Source organism: Drosophila mojavensis, unplaced genomic scaffold, assembly GCF_018153725.1.
Source record: "Drosophila mojavensis isolate 15081-1352.22 unplaced genomic scaffold, ASM1815372v1 contig_136, whole genome shotgun sequence".
In the NCBI taxonomy this organism is placed as follows: domain Eukaryota; kingdom Metazoa; phylum Arthropoda; class Insecta; order Diptera; family Drosophilidae; genus Drosophila; species Drosophila mojavensis.
The window spans coordinates 14,548,828-14,564,642 of record NW_025318667.1 but is presented as its reverse complement, the minus strand read 5'-3'; the positions used below and the strand labels follow the sequence as shown (position 1 = coordinate 14,564,642).

The 15,815-nt window shown below is 36.9% G+C and overlaps 1 protein-coding gene across 2 annotated transcripts; it reads right to left on the bottom strand.

Moving 5' to 3' along the window:
- Positions 1-367: 367 nt before the first annotated feature.
- Positions 368-15,575, bottom strand: LOC6583851 (plexin domain-containing protein 2). Of its 2 annotated transcripts, XM_015161437.3 has the most exons (8): positions 15,421-15,575; positions 4,584-5,513; positions 4,304-4,513; positions 4,083-4,234; positions 3,936-4,014; positions 1,539-1,984; positions 1,449-1,466; positions 368-1,336 (listed from the first exon to the last, which is right to left on the bottom strand). In XM_015161437.3, the coding sequence occupies exons 1-8, from the start codon at positions 15,503-15,505 to the stop codon at positions 1,268-1,270; spliced, it is 1,989 nt and encodes a 662-aa protein (XP_015016923.1). In that variant the 5' UTR covers positions 15,506-15,575; the 3' UTR covers positions 368-1,267. The 2 variants fall into 2 exon arrangements, with proteins under 2 accessions (XP_015016923.1, XP_002009513.1); XM_002009477.4 differs by lacking the exon at positions 1,449-1,466.
- Positions 15,576-15,815: the final 240 nt, after the last annotated feature.

Sequence of the window (15,815 nt, the reverse complement as noted above, 5' to 3'; positions counted from 1 at the left end):
TTGCTTGTTTTTTTTTCTTACGTTTTGTTATAGATCTTTAGTTGCTTGTTTTTAATATTTCACTTAATCAATTATGTATTTAGTTTATCTTTTTGTTTACCGCATTTCTTGTTTTTTCATTTTTTTTTTTTTTTTTTTATTATTATTATTTTTCATTATTTCTTTATGTATATTTATAATATTAATTAATAGAAAATATACTAACAAAAAGAAGAGGTCGTTTTGGATATATCCATTTTGATATATATGCATATGTATATATGTTTGTATGTATGTATGTATATATATATATATATATAGATTCAAGTGCTTTATATACATCCATATAAAGTACTCATATAATACATAAAAAGAAAACGAAGGGAAATACAGTTACAATTTTATACTTTAGGTTTGCAATTAAAAATTATTGAAAATTGAGAGCCGCAAAAGAACAAATTCACACATATTTATAAAAAAAATATATATATATATAAAATAATATTAATAAAAAAAAAAAACAAACAGAAAAAATGTTTTTTACAATTGAACTACTATATTGAAAGCACTGTGCCCCGTGTCTGTGTATGCGTGCGTGTGTGTGTGTGTGTGTGTATATATGCATAGCTGTTTGGTGGGAACTAAAGGTACAGGGAGGGATCTAAATCACGGATATTCAATGAGGAAGTAGAAGAAGAAGACAAGGAGAGCATCTTGCTTGAACTCAATTATCCTTAAAGCAATGTTGTCCTTTCACAACAATTATAAAATGTACTAGGCAGATTAGGATATTAATGTATTTGTTGTCTTTTTTTTTTCTTTTCTTTTTCGTTATGGGTTCTTCAAATTTCGTTTAGTTTTATTCTTAATGCAGTGCTAATTACTGTTCTCAGTGTTGCAAAATACTTTACTGCTATGTTTCTCTCTCTCTCTCTTTCGGCTTAAATTGAAATATGTATTTCCATCGCAATTGTAATTGTGATTAGACACGCTTTCGTTAATTGTTTGTAAGAGATGAGAGATTGAACGATGGACAACTGTGAGAATTATCGATAGCTGCCCGGTTAGTACACATACATATATGCATCAATATATATATATTTCAATTTGATGTTCTATATCAAGTCACAGTTGCAGTTGCTGATGGGGGGGCTGGCGGAAGGTAAGGCGTTTGTGCAGGATTGGGCGGGAAGGCGGGGGAGAGATTTTAACTGATATTTTGTCACGTCTGTGACACGTTACATCCCAGTGACACGCAACAGATGCACGATTATATCTCTCCGCTGCACTACATGTGTATCGTGGCCGCCGTGTAGCGCGCCTCGCCGCGTCGCCATGACCACTGGCTGGGACGGAACTGTGTGAAAGAGAGGAGAGAACATCGATTAATAAAATATAGAGACAGATGGTAGAGACAAACTAGTTGGTTTAATGGCAAAGGTCAAGAGCTAAACGATTAGTTAACAAACCTGATGTAAATGCTTGGACTGCATGTAAATATACAGAAATCGCTTAGTTTGCAATTAATTAATTGGCCCATGGCTGATTGATCGACTCACCTGAATGAGCAGTTGACCGCTCCGTGTGTGCGGATTTCGGTACGCATAGAAGAGCCACAGCGTCACCGCGAACACCAGACAAATGGGCACCATAAAGCCAAGGGCCACGCCTACATTCTTATTCTCTGGCAGCACGGCGCCAAGATGTTCGCTCTTCTCGGCATTGACGCCATCGCCGGCCGCGCGGCCTGCAGTCGCTGAGGTGCCGCTTGACGGATGCTGCGTGCTGTTAATAGTTGGCTCTGTTGCCGGTGCGCTGCCTGCTGACCCATTGGCGTCGGGCGACCCGCTGGGTATGCTGCTGCTGTTGCTGTTGTTGTTGCTGCTATTGTTGCTGCTGCTGTTGTTGCTGTTGTTACTGCTGTTATTCTCTTGTTCAGCATTGTTGCCCTTTTGGCCGAGCGCCGGGCAAGCATCGCTGCTGCTAATCATCGAACGATCACAGCCTGCAAATGGATGTAATTAGGGCGAGTTTTTAGCAAATTATAGAAAATTGATCAATTATCGCTTTCGATATCGAATGGGTTATAGATAATAAATAATAGCCTAGTATATTTTCCACACTGTGCACTGATTGGCCAATTCATTCTTATCTTCTTTCTCGCTCTTTTTAGTATTATTTCCCCTTCTCTTACTAATTACTTTTTATAATAGCTCATAATATAATAACTACACTTAAAATCTTTCATAATTTATCAAAACTTTCAATATCAATCAACATCTATGACTGTGGGGATCATTTTTCTGTTCCCATTCAGGTTATACATTTAAATTGCTTATGTTATCGTTAACTTTTCTTTCATTCTTCTAGTCCATCTTCTTTCATAACTATATAAAAATGTCGTTAGCCTTAATACCCATTGTAATATAATGTTTGATAAATATTTTATGATACAACTATTGATAATCCTTAAGTAATTGACCTATTAAAAGTTCGATGAATGAACATGGCCTGATAAATATTTTGGAATACACATGATAAGGTTCAATAAATATCTCTAACACTCGTTAACCTTATTAGATATAATGATAGATACAAATTTGTCATACAAATATTTAGCATATTTAAGAATTTGAGTTATTAAGAACACTTTGATAAAAGTCAATTAAGATCTCTAAGCTACATTTGTAAACCTTTAGTAGTATAATGAGTGATAAACATTTTGTCAGGGACCATAGCGATTATAATTTTTATAGAAATAATTAAAAAAAATTAAATTTATGTCCTAATTTGTATTATCAAAATTGAATATAAAAATGATTTGATTTTTATATGAAAATTGATGTGATACAATTTTTTTTTTTTTTTTTTTTTTTACCACATAAATTTATTTTAGAAATAGAAAAAAATGTTTTAAAAAAACTTCAAATAAAAGTTTATCCCGTTCTTTAATTTGCCGTAAAAATAAATAACTTATCTCTGTTTTTCTCACTCATTTTGGTTTTTTTTTTCACTAAATTTTTTTTAAGATTCATAACAATTATTTGTCATAAACAAATTGAACAGCTTTAAAGCAAGTAAGATGGCTCTAGTCGAGACTGATCGACTAGGAGATACCCTGAATCCTCTAAGCTGATATTCCACTCATTCTGCACTTCTTTTATGCACACATGCATACACACGTACGTATAATCAATATTATGAGAATTTATTTGTTGAATAATTTCTTTGGTAGACGGACTATATTTTGAAACTTTCAGAGCATGATCATATAATTAAAATGTATGAATATTCCAAAGCATAAGTCTCTATTACTTGAAATGTGTTTTTTACAAATTGGGGGCGAAGGGGGCGTGGTATCCAAAATCTGTAAATTACAAAATCTTCGTATCGCTCAACTGTATATACATAGAAGAAGATACATAGTCTGAAGTCTCGACGTCTAAAAGTGTTCAAATTATTCTCGATAAAAAAGTTATCAAAAAATATGATAAACTTGTACTACGCATGGTACACATAAGTATGCATGCCAAATTTCAGCTCTCTAGCTCTTATAGCTTCTGAGATCGACGCACTCATACGGACCGACGGACGGACAGACGGACAGGGCTATATCGACTCAGCTCGTCGTGCTGATCAAGAATATATATACTTTGTGGGGTCTGCGATGATTTCTTCTGCCCGTTACATACTTTTGCACAAAACCATTATACCCTGATTTCCCATTTTCAATGGGTTTAGGGTATAAAATGCAGCGACATAAACATTCCCTGATTAGTAGCAAATATATTAATAAAAGTCGCTAAAATCCACTAAATAACATTCATAATATGAATTTCATATACAGTGAGCAAGTAATTGCCTATTCCCAAGCTGATTATGAACATAGAACAACCCAATCCAGTAAATACAAATCAAATCGTATTGGCTTCATTGAGATTAATATTAAGATTTACCCTTTTGCTGCCATTCCTGCTTTCTGCGATCGTTGCCAGTGCTTGTGGAGCAACGGTTCAGCGTGGGGCACCAAACGCACTGCGGGAATGGAACGAATCAAGGATTAGTTTCAAATTCAGAATGAAAGCCATATTGGCGCAGCTCACCTCAAATGTGGTATTGTGATTAATGCACCCCTGACAGTCGGAGTAGCCGAGACATGTGGGCAGGGCAGTGAGGACGACAATTGTCGAATTCCTGATTTCCTGCTGGCTAAATGTGACGCGATGATATTCATAGATGGTCTTGCGGCGAGCAACTGGATTAGGGGTAGGCAAAATACGAATTAGTTTGCGGTGAAGCCATATAACTTATGTGCAACACATACAGAAGAGCATCTTGTCCACGATATAGGCATCCGAGAGTCCGACCTTGACCGGATGCTGATTATCCTGTATGTTGTTGATCTGCATGGGCAGCTGATAATAGACGAACACAATGTCTCCAGTCTTATGCAGCGTGGCACTGAACGTGAATTTGCCATAATTGGGCTTATCCTGTAGCGTGACATTCTCCCAGACGACGGTGAAGGCGGTGCCTGGCAGGAGTAACATCAGATGTAATCAGTGAGAAATATGCAAGACTAGATATTCTATGCAAGGACTCACCATTGTCCAGTAGCCGCACAAACGAATCGTTCGACATGCTCGTATCAAAGTTGGCCATCAGCGGTGCTATATATTGAGTAGCCGCCAGCCAGGAGTGGACGTACTCTCCGGTGTAGAGGAAGCCGCCGGTGGCCACGGTTATGTTGCGCACATAGTGACCGTAGAAGGGGAACGCGAACTTCAGTTCGACGGTCATGGCTCGGCGATGCGAGGAGGACAGCATACTGTTCTCTGGTATGTTGCGATACTGTGACCAGATCTCATCAGTCTCGCTCTTGTTCTCGTAGAGCAGGCTGCGATAGTAGTCGTAGTGATCCTCGTACCGGGTCAGCTGGGATTTGTTGGCCTCCTTGGTGATGACCTCGTCGGACACATCGACATCGTCGATCAGCGCACGATCTGTGGTGGTTGTTGTCGTTGCCTGCGCGGCTTGGGATGCCACCTTCTTGGGATATTGCATTGGCTGCGATGCCATCAGCTGCGTTTTCTTTGGCGGCGCACTGGGCACAGCAGCCGACACATTGATGCTGGCGGTGCCATTGGTGCTGTTGGCAATATCGCCGCTGCTGCTGCTGCTGAGGTCCTTGCGCTGCCCAGTGCCATTGACGCCCACGTTGTGCACGTTGTAGGTAACGCTGCCCGTTGCAGCGGCCTTGCTGTCCACGGTGGTGACCGTTGTGGCTCCGTCTGCTGCTGCTGCGACACTTCCGCTCGCGTTCACATTGGCGCTCACGCTCTGATACTGATGCTTGACATCCATTGTCGGTCCCAGAACGGGCGGCGAGTCCGCCGTGCCCGTTGGTGCAGCACGGCGCCGCCGCAGCAGCTCATCCCCAGCGTGACTCTGCTGCACTGCATCCGACAACCTGACTATCTTCTCTGGGTTAATGTATGCGAGTTTGGTGTCGAGCGCAACGTAGGTATCGGGCGCTGCAACCGATAAAGAGAGAGAGGGAGAGAGAGCGAGAGAAGAGACGATTGGATAAGTTCAGATAGCTAAATAAGGCATATATCTATATTACGATTATATCCACGCTTACAATTTCATATTTCTTATCTGTTAATTGAGCAAAAATAAAGTCATTTAATTTTTATTTTCCAAAAATAACTTTTTCGCGTGATAAGAACGGCTTTATGAGTACCGTAAATTTATTTTTAATACCCACTAAAAATTTCAGTGCACTGAAAGTGCAAATGCAAAAAAAAAAAAAGATATATATATATATATATATATATATATATATATATATATATATATATATATATATATATATATATATATATATATATAGAAAACTAAACAATTCTGCAAATTTACAAATATTTTGGCATAAACATCACGATTCATAGGTAATATATAGTTAATTGAAAATGAGAATTATTTTCAGGGATTTTTTGTTTGTTTTGGTTCCTGAAAAAACCATGAAAAATATTAATGTAAACATGAACGGGAAATTTCCAGTTCCATTATCATTTTGTAGCCATATATATATAGGTTATATTATAGTTTGATGGGGTGATCAGACAATGCTAATACTATGGCGGATATTTATATTATAATAATATATATATTAAATTCCACAAGATTTGCAATCTGATGAACTTATGGAAATTTTTTTAAGAAACTGTATTTTAAAATGAAAATTTGATGGTGTGGTGAGCTCATGAATAACTTCGTATGTATATATAGATGTATATATTATATTTCATATTATAGGATGATCAGACTAGGCCCAAGAATTATATTATATTATAAGATTTGCATGCTAATGATGAACTCATAAAAATAGTTTAGGGAATTTTTTTTTTTTTTTACAGATTTGGTGATTCGCTCATGAATTGGTCTGCGCGATCGTGTACGATTTGACGCTCCTCGATCTGCGTTAAGTCTCAGCGCACATAAGCCCAACTGTTTGAATGAGTTGGAGGTCAACAATCGAGACACGATATGGCACTGAGTCATCCAAAATTGCAGCTTACGCTAGATGCTCTCTCTCTCTCTCTGTCAGCGAAGCGTAGGTGGGTCATTTGAATACGTAATGCCATACGGATCGAGCTTCACAATAGACGCACAGATAGTATAATAATATCTCATTTAATTGGATTTTCTCTTCAGCTATTGCTTTCATTTAGGCACTCTACCTACATTTTAATCAGTTCTGTTTTTGGTTGTCATGTGAATACCATAAAAAATGCAAGTTCCGTTTATTCATATCTATATAACTGACAAAAGCTGGCTTTTTTATATACACAAGAATATATTTTCTTGATTCGGCACAACATTCAAGTTGATTAGCTCTATTTCTCTGCTGATCTTTAACTTCATCTTTTGTTACGTGATCTAGTTTGTTTTATATAATCGAGATTTTTTCCATTCAAACCGATTAAAAATGTTATCGATCTTTAGATTTGATAATATATATATATATATCATAATATCATATCTTTGACATTTTTAGCATATTTTACAATCAGTTTGATTTGATAATTTATATTTTCATTTTAGATGATAGTAGATTCAACTATATCATAAGATCATTTAAATGTGATATCATGCTGAGGAGTTTTCATATAACGAGTGTTATTTCAGAGCTTCACAGCTTTGAGCTGCGATTGCTGAATTGGGTCTAAAATTCCATTTGTGGATAAACTTACGCCAGAGCAACGTTTGCAAATTGTTGAAATGAAACACAAATTGATATTGATTTTCAATTTTCGTTCTTCGATGAAGCCCACTTTTAATTGAAAAAGTAGATCATAGGCTGAACATTTCAGCTGTTGAGGAAAACGTGTCAAACTCAAGTGGTTATTGACGCCAAGCGCTTCTCTATGCACGTGCCCATATAGAGAAACACTTGGTTTCTTGAGACGTAATATACATACTTTTGGCATTCTCTAAATTGAATTTCAATTTGTCACTCTACAAACAATTATTGAAACTGAAACTTAATGTAAGCTGAGCGGACTCAAATTCGAATTTTCTGTATTCCCGACTACAGTCTCACTTGTTTAGCCTTGTAATGTAAGACTTGAAATATTTTACTTTAATATTTACCTCTTCTTGCTTTTCTCTCAAGCTGAAAATGAAATTTGAAATAAATCTAATCATAACTCGTAAATGTTTAGCATAAAGTTACGACAAAGTTAAGAAAGCTTTGGTAACTTGGAACTTTTGTAGGTTTTTCTAGTAAAAATATGTAAGATTTTACATAACGTCTAGCAATACCAATGATATATGTACTTTTCGTTTTTATGCTAATTCAAGCATTCACAATTGATGAAAAATTCATTCGGCAAATGAATAAGGAAAGTATTTTGCATAGCAGTTCATAGATATTTTCGAAGTGACATCAATCAATCAATCGAAGGACAAATCATAAGCGAAATACTCTTGATATAGAAAATCTGTTCAGTTGTATCTAACCTTCAATTCGAAGACTCTTAAATTATATGGTTCGTCACTTAGAATAGAATCTATATATCTCCCTCTCTCTTCCCTCTCTCTCTCCCTCATTCTCTGGCTCTCTCAGATAACATTTATTTGGCATAGTAAACGAGTATTCTACACTCGATGGTGTCCGACTGCAACATTCCTACCTATTTTTGCTCTTTGTTCTTTCCTTTTGTTATCAAAATGAAATTGAACCGGTTCTGATATAATAATCAAGGAAGTTCCACATAAACATTCTACCTATAACATTAGAGCGACAAAAGTGCAATATATTTATATTATCGGAGTGCCACGAAGAATCCTATGTAAATTAATATATACTATAAATGCATAATGGTTTCTTTCAAGTTTTATAGATAGAGCCGTTAGGATCTTTATTTAAAACTTTATATTAAACTTTTGAGATGCTTTCTCCTAATAGAAGCTAAAATAATTCTACATTTCATCTGTCAAGCTTTGGGTATTTATGAAGCGAAATAACTATAACTTGATATAGGTATTTCTCCAGAAAAGTTTTGTCGCCTGCGAACCAATGCCAAAAAGCTTTTTTATTTTGATAAAAGTAGCGCATTTTCTAGATCTATCTATCTAGCACTATAATTGGTAATTAAAACAAAAAAGGAAAAGCCCAGGAGGGGGTATTTTTCTGGACATATGCCCATATATAAAAACAGACTCTTGAAAAACCAATTATAATATTTTTGCGTCATTGAAAAAACAAAAACATATTTTCAGTGGGTTTGCTGGATATGGCTTATCAGATTTTCCGAAACTTTATATTTAACACTGAGTGAGCGAAATGAGCTGAAATTGGATATACATACATATGTATGCAAACTGTTGCTGTTGTTGTTCTGTTATTTTGAATGTTTTTGTCAAGTTAAATACATTTTCGGTTTTATAGCTTTGCATACGAGAACTCGTTTGACACCGGTTCAAAAGTGCTGCGATGTCAAATTTGTTAATTTGCTGGTGCATACACACACACACACACATACACGAACAGCTGAGGTTAGTCGCATAGAAGCACTCGCTTAAGCGACGAAAAGAGTGCACAAAGTGTAGCTAATTCAATGGACAGCGCTGTAATTATTTACCGGCGACGACTGAACGTGGCGAAGGGCTGATTGAAAGTGTAACAGCTCAATGACTCGTAATTTGAATGCATGTTTTTTGTTTTATTCACCCACCCCCTCCCTCTGACTCACCCTTCTCTCGTATCACTCGCTTACACACGACAAACCTCTTTTATTATTTATAAAACGGCATTTCCATAAATTGAGCAATTTCACGTTTTTTTTTTTTTTTTTTTTTTTTTTTTTTTTGTGGGTTTTCCAACACTGTTTAACCGCATTTTCCGCCTATTTCTGCTTGAGCTGTAATTACTTATGAACTGTTACTCGACGCCGCCCGCTGAATATCGATTTTCTATTTTCATTACATTACATTCTTGTTTTTCTATTTTATTTCTTCGGTTTTGTCTAGGTATTTCTACGCTAACGACTCTTCGCCCACCGTTACGCCCCCTAGTTATGTCGACCAACCACCAGCACCGCCACAACACATTCTTCAGGCGTCGCCGGGCCTAGCAATACAAATAACTCGAACTGTACGCGCTCCAGTGCTCCAGTAGAGTCTGCTCGACTAAGAGATACCCTGTAAACCCTGCAACAAGCTGGCAACTGGATTGCCATTTATTCTATATCATGCGAATATATTTCTGAATTACCTTTTTTTCTCGATGGACTTTCGTATTTCAGTTCTAATTACTACGTCTTACAGAGTACAAACCATGTTCACAAACAATGTACAAATATCGATTTTTATCGATAATGAAATGAGATGAGTACCGAAAAAATATGTTAAAAACAAAACTTATATATGCTTAAAATATATCAATTACAAAACCATTATACCCGTATTTCACATTTTGAATGGGTGTAATGACTATATATAAATATGTATGTACATATTTATATTGTTTATTTTTTTTATACTAAGTTCATGTCAAAGGGCATAGCCTCAATCATCGCATTTTCATCTCTTAATGATTTTGTGTGCAGCTTTGCATTATTTATTTAAACTTGCGGTCAGCGGTGAAATTATAAATAAATTATGTCAATTAAAATTATAATATATAAATAAATAAAAGCAAATAAATATAGAAATCAAAATATAAAATATATATATGTATATGTACATATATGTATGTACATAAAAACAGAATTGTAAAAAATAAATAAATTTGAGAATAAACTTTTATAAAATAATAGCCACACAACCACAAACATATTCTCTCTCTCTCTCTCTCTCACACGCACACACACAAGCCCAAATCCCCATTGTCATATCTGCAGTTTCACATTTCAAAATGGCAAAAACTTTGCGCTTTTTTGTTTATTTAAGAAATTGCCGTTATTTTTTATGGCAAAGATTCGCGTTTAACCAAGTAATAATGCAACGTTGCAGATACAAGCGCACAGCAAACAATCGCGATCACTTTGCCAACGCCGCATGAGTAAGTGACAATTGCAACAAAATCGTATGCAATTGCCTTGCATTCGAGCAAATCGAGTTTTAGCTAATTACAGCTTATTTTGCATAGTAACTCAAAAATGACGTAAAGAGAGAGCGAGAGGGAGGCAGACAACACTTAAGTAGAGTGAGGCAACGCAAAGTAAAGAAAGAGAGTAGTGTACACAGATACATAGATGTACATATACACACGCACAGTCACACATGAACACACACACATACACACATCATTCAGCACCGCGCACGTCATTGCAAGTTGCAACGCTTGTTTCCCATTTCCCCATTGCCTTGCATAATTATCGACTCCGGTCACACTGAGTCACACACACACCTGCAATTGCCAACTCGCTCGCACCCGCTGCGCTTAGCAGCGAGCCTCTCTTGAAGAGCATAATTCAATTCAATTGAACCCGGTGTTAATTGTTATGTTAATGGCTGATATTGTTATTGCGGTGGTGGCAGCTCGCGCGGCTGCTGCTGTTCTTAAATAATTGGCGCAAATTTACGCATCATTTGATTGAAAAATGAAAGTAATTCTTCCCATTCGTTCTTTATGTTTTTCTTATTTATTTTATTTTTTCTTCATTTTTATTTATCTACTTTTTTTTTTTTTGCTGGCTGCTGTGTTAACGACCTTATGGCGCATCCATAGCAACTGTGCGTGTGACCTAGTTTTTATTTTCTTTTTTTTATTTTTTATAAATTTCTTTTGCTTTGGTAAGCAAATGCGACTGCAAAATGCTATTTCTTGTTCGAGGTGCACGGACAGAGAGATAGAAAGAGAGAGAGCGAGCAAGAGAGAGGAAGAGATAGAGCTGACTAATAATTTATTTGACAGGCATTTTGCGTAGTATGACTGCTGATAATTCATTCTCTCTTATCTGAAGACAAGCTTTTCAACTATCGCAAAGCATTTGTTTTCTTTGCGCAGACGAAAACAACAACAACAACCACTGCAATTGTATAGTTGACGTTCTTTGTTGGGCTTTTAGCGCCGTTAACCGGACATGCTTAACGGTTGGTTAAATCAATAGAGACAAACAAAAGAAAACCACACGAAAACGCAACGGCTAAAGGCAAAGCGAAGAGTTGCCAGAGTGTCTAAAATGCATTGGTCACAAACAAAACCAGAGAGAGAGCGCGCACGAGAGAGTGGAATGGGCAAGTAAAAGACATTTCGAAGAGTAAGGTGGGAGCTTTGTCAATGCATCCATATGTTTAATGTTGATGATGTGCGAACGTCAACGGCTCTGCTTCCTGTTCACACAGCGCCTGTCTGTGTGTGTGAGAGAGAGACAGCTGCGCTGTGTGGGCGCCCATACGTACAATGGGCACAACTATTTTCGGTCAACGTAAGCCGTTAGCCGAGCGCAAAGGGAGCGGGGCATGGCGATTATGCAGTACAAATGCATCGAGATGCATTTGAAGATTTGATTTATAAGACTTGTCTGTGTGTGTGTGTTTGTGTTCCAATTGGAATTAGCTGTAGCGCATGCAATCCCAATTGGATGCTACACAACTGTTCGTGCTTTATCGCATTCCTGATTACCTTACGATCGAAAGTAGATTAAATGCCAACTGTAAAATTGCTAAATGTACATTTTTAAGTGTTTTCCGTGCGAAAATCAGCATACTTGGCATTTACTAACAAAGCACCTTAACCCACCGGCCATTAATTACATACATGCCCACAATTGTTGGCCTCCTCCGTTTACATCTACGAAAATTAGCTGAGATCTATCAAGAGTTGCACCTTTTATGGTAAATGTATATACGTACAGCTGTGGTCATCAAAATAGTAGTGTGTTTGATCACCAGATATTGGAGCAAAAAAACTTATCAATATCAAAATTAATAACTAAATAAACAGCATGTGTTAATCTTAATATTCGTTTAAAATTGCTTAACGAAATATTGAGACAACCAGCTCAGTTTTTGGATCCGAAGCTGATCGAAAACAAATGTTAAGAGAGTTGCGGCAACAGCGAAGCCATCGACCAAAGCACAACTGTGGCAAGTAGTTCAGAAGGCGTGGCATCCAATTTCATTTGAAACGGTAATATTGCCTCGTTGATTCCATGCAACACAAATGTCGTGCCATAATAAAAAATTATGGAACATAATGCATTCATTTCGCTTTTAATTTTATTTCCCATATTTTAGTTGACATTAATATTTTTATGAATTATATATTAAATCCTAATGAATTTGCTTCCACAAGCAGGTTACTCAATTTGTCAGAATAACATTCAGTCGCTCTATTATTTTTATTTTATTGTCTATAAACTAATGGCAAGTTACCTGCTAATAACATAACAGATACTGCCTGTAATGTCAACATGTTAATCGACAATTACAGATCTCTGCAATGCAAAACAAGTGCATGCATGTGCACGTATGTATATGTAAGTATGTGTACATGTCCGTGTATTAATGAGCAGTCAAATCTCATTCAAACTACCGTAAATTCATACATATTTTTATATGAATGTTTGTCTGTATGCGTGCATGCATGTAATTATCACCACAGCAGCAAAGACAACAACAATAACATCGCTCATGATAAGCGCTCTCCGCTGTGCCAGTCAGTGACTGTCCCCTGGGACATGAGTCAAGTGCAGTTGAAATCAAAGATCGATTAACTATAAGCTACTGCTTTTACTGGCTACTAGTAGACACTACTGTCAGTAGTGTGGCTTAATTGATTTCTAGTAACTGCATAGGCAACTACAACAAAAACAACAGCCACTACAACAGCGGCAATAACAATTTAGAGTAATTATAGAAACACACACACACAGAATGGCAAAGTTTACAGCACAAAGCAAATGCTAGAAACAGATAAAGTGGGTGGTAAATAAACGTCGGGTGCCAGACAAAGAAATGCTCAATCGCAACTGTATCAACAAATACGCACATACAAATGTATAAATATATATATGAATGTATTTCACCATATCTGCATGTGCGTGTGTGCGCCCACCTATGTATGCATGTGTGTGAAGTGCGTGTGCAGTTAGTAGAAACAAGTAAATGAACTGCGACGACATTAAATGCTCTGGCAACGCTCTCCGCTGCGGCTAGTAAACAGCCACACATACCCATGTATGAATGGACATATGCATGTGTGTGTGTATGTGTAGCATATTACATTATTGGCTAATTACACAACACTATCTTATGCTTGAGAGAGCCAGTGTTGCCGAATCAGCTATTTTGTAGCTAGATCTGGCTACTTTTTAAGGCCAATTGCTACAAAAATTTTCAAACAGCTATTAGCTACAAATCTGGCTATTTTCAAATATTAAATTTAGCTAAAATGCAAGCGAACTTATAACAAAATTCGCTTCGATACTTTTTAAATGTAAATGATTTAAATGTACTGAGCTTTGTGTAGAATTAATACTACAACTGAAGAATAGGTAAGCTTTCTAATATGCTATGCAAAATTCATTTCTTATCAGTTTTTATACCCTGACCCATTGACGCCATCATTTTGTAAAAAACGCATTTCAAGTACTAGAGACTTGTGGTTTGGAATGTACACACATTTTAGCCATATGATCACGTTTTGAAAGTTTCATTAAGATTGTATGTCCACAAAACATATGGATTACGCCGATATGGCAAATGTTGCTATGAGTATAGCGTTCCACCCAACTACCTTGAAAAGGAAAATTATAAAAAAGACAATGGTGAAAATGACGAGCTGGTGGTCATAGATGAGATATTATCAGAATTAAATTAATAAAGTTGACTTTTGTTGAAAAAACAGCACTGTTTTCTTTTTTGCTACTTTTTCAGCTATTTTAGAAGAAAGTTGGCTACTTCTAGCTACTTTCAACCTTCGGTTTTGCTACTTTTGCTGAAAAAGTTTCGGCAACACTGGAGAGAGCGGCAATAAAGAGAAAAAGAGCTGGAGAGCGAGAGAGCGAGAGAGCAGGTAACGGCACTTTAAGCCAGCAGCTGCTGCTGGCAAGGTTGCCACCTGTTTTGTTCTTTGATCTATTTCTATTTAAATTGCAAATTGCGTCGCCGACATCGTTGGACGACAGCAGCAAGAACAACAACAATAACCAAAAACAAGAAGCCACACACATTCGTCTTTTCTTTGCGCCTTGATAAAAATGCGCCACAAATTTCAATTGTGATATGCAACGATGAGATGTCGCTCGCTCTCTACAATTGCGTGAAGGGGTCGGCAATCGGTCTATGGAAATTGTTGCACGTTAAGTGGAGCATGGAGCACATAAGCGTAGCGCACGAAACAAAAAAAATATTGTTAAAAATAAAGTAAACGTGGGTAGTTTATTAAAGGTAGAGCGAGAGGGACAGGCAGAGGCAGGCGACAGGACGTTCGCTTCTTAGTAATGCTGCCTATTTTCACACTCGGCTGAGCCACACTTGCACACACACACACACACACACGCACGCACGTAAGACTCAGCGCTACGTACACTTGATTTTTTGTTGTTGTCAATTAACGCATTTACTGCCAGGCAGCAGATATAACAACTACAATAAAAATACAAATTCGTTTTAACAGCAACAAAGACACAAACAAAAAAACAGAAAAAAAAACATGGCAGCAAAAATTTCACCATACAAAAAAAGTACCAACTGGCAGCAGAGCGCACTCTGACTCCCTCTGTCCCATACCCCCCCACATTGACTCTCCACGACCAATCTTTGCGTTTTGCTTCTTCGACGTCGTCATCATCAACATCATCATCACCAGCACTATAATCGCAGCCTAATGATGATGATCTGTCATATGTGCACACATATGTATATGCGTATTTGAATATTAAAGGTTTCGAGAATATTCAGATGTGTTTTGATTTCACTTACATATTGATTTCACACATTGTATTGATCCGTATATAGTTAATAAAATTGCGATTTGCGCGTACGCACGACCGACAGTTTTCGCCATTTTTCTTGTCCAACCCGCACGATGAAACGTACACGTCCGTAGCCACTGAACAATAAAATATTAGTGGCGAACAAAAGAAACCGCTTCGACTTGTATTTACATTTTTAGGGTCGTGCAGCTTGGTCACACCGTTTTCTCCTAATTCCAGCGACAATAATATGGTATTTTCTCAATTCACAGTATATAATAGTATTTTTAAGATAGTTTCTTATATGCAACTCTGATTTTCATATGAGTTAATATTTTGTTACTGTTTAAAAAGGTTGATAGATTGCCCATTAATTCACAAATTATATTCCTTTGATTTGGA

What these genes read in the sequence shown, in the direction of transcription:
- LOC6583851 (XM_015161437.3), bottom strand. Translation starts at nt 15,505, where the DNA reads ATGGCGAAAACTGTCGGTCGTGCGTACGCGCAAATCGCAATTTTATTA. An exon ending in ATCACAATACCACATTTGAG is followed by an intron (nt 4,015 to 4,082) that starts GTGAGCTGCGCC and finishes CCATTCCCGCAG; the next exon opens with TGCGTTTGGTGCCCCACGCT. An exon ending in GCAGGAATGGCAGCAAAAGG is followed by an intron (nt 1,985 to 3,935) that starts GTAAATCTTAAT and finishes ATCCATTTGCAG; the next exon opens with GCTGTGATCGTTCGATGATT.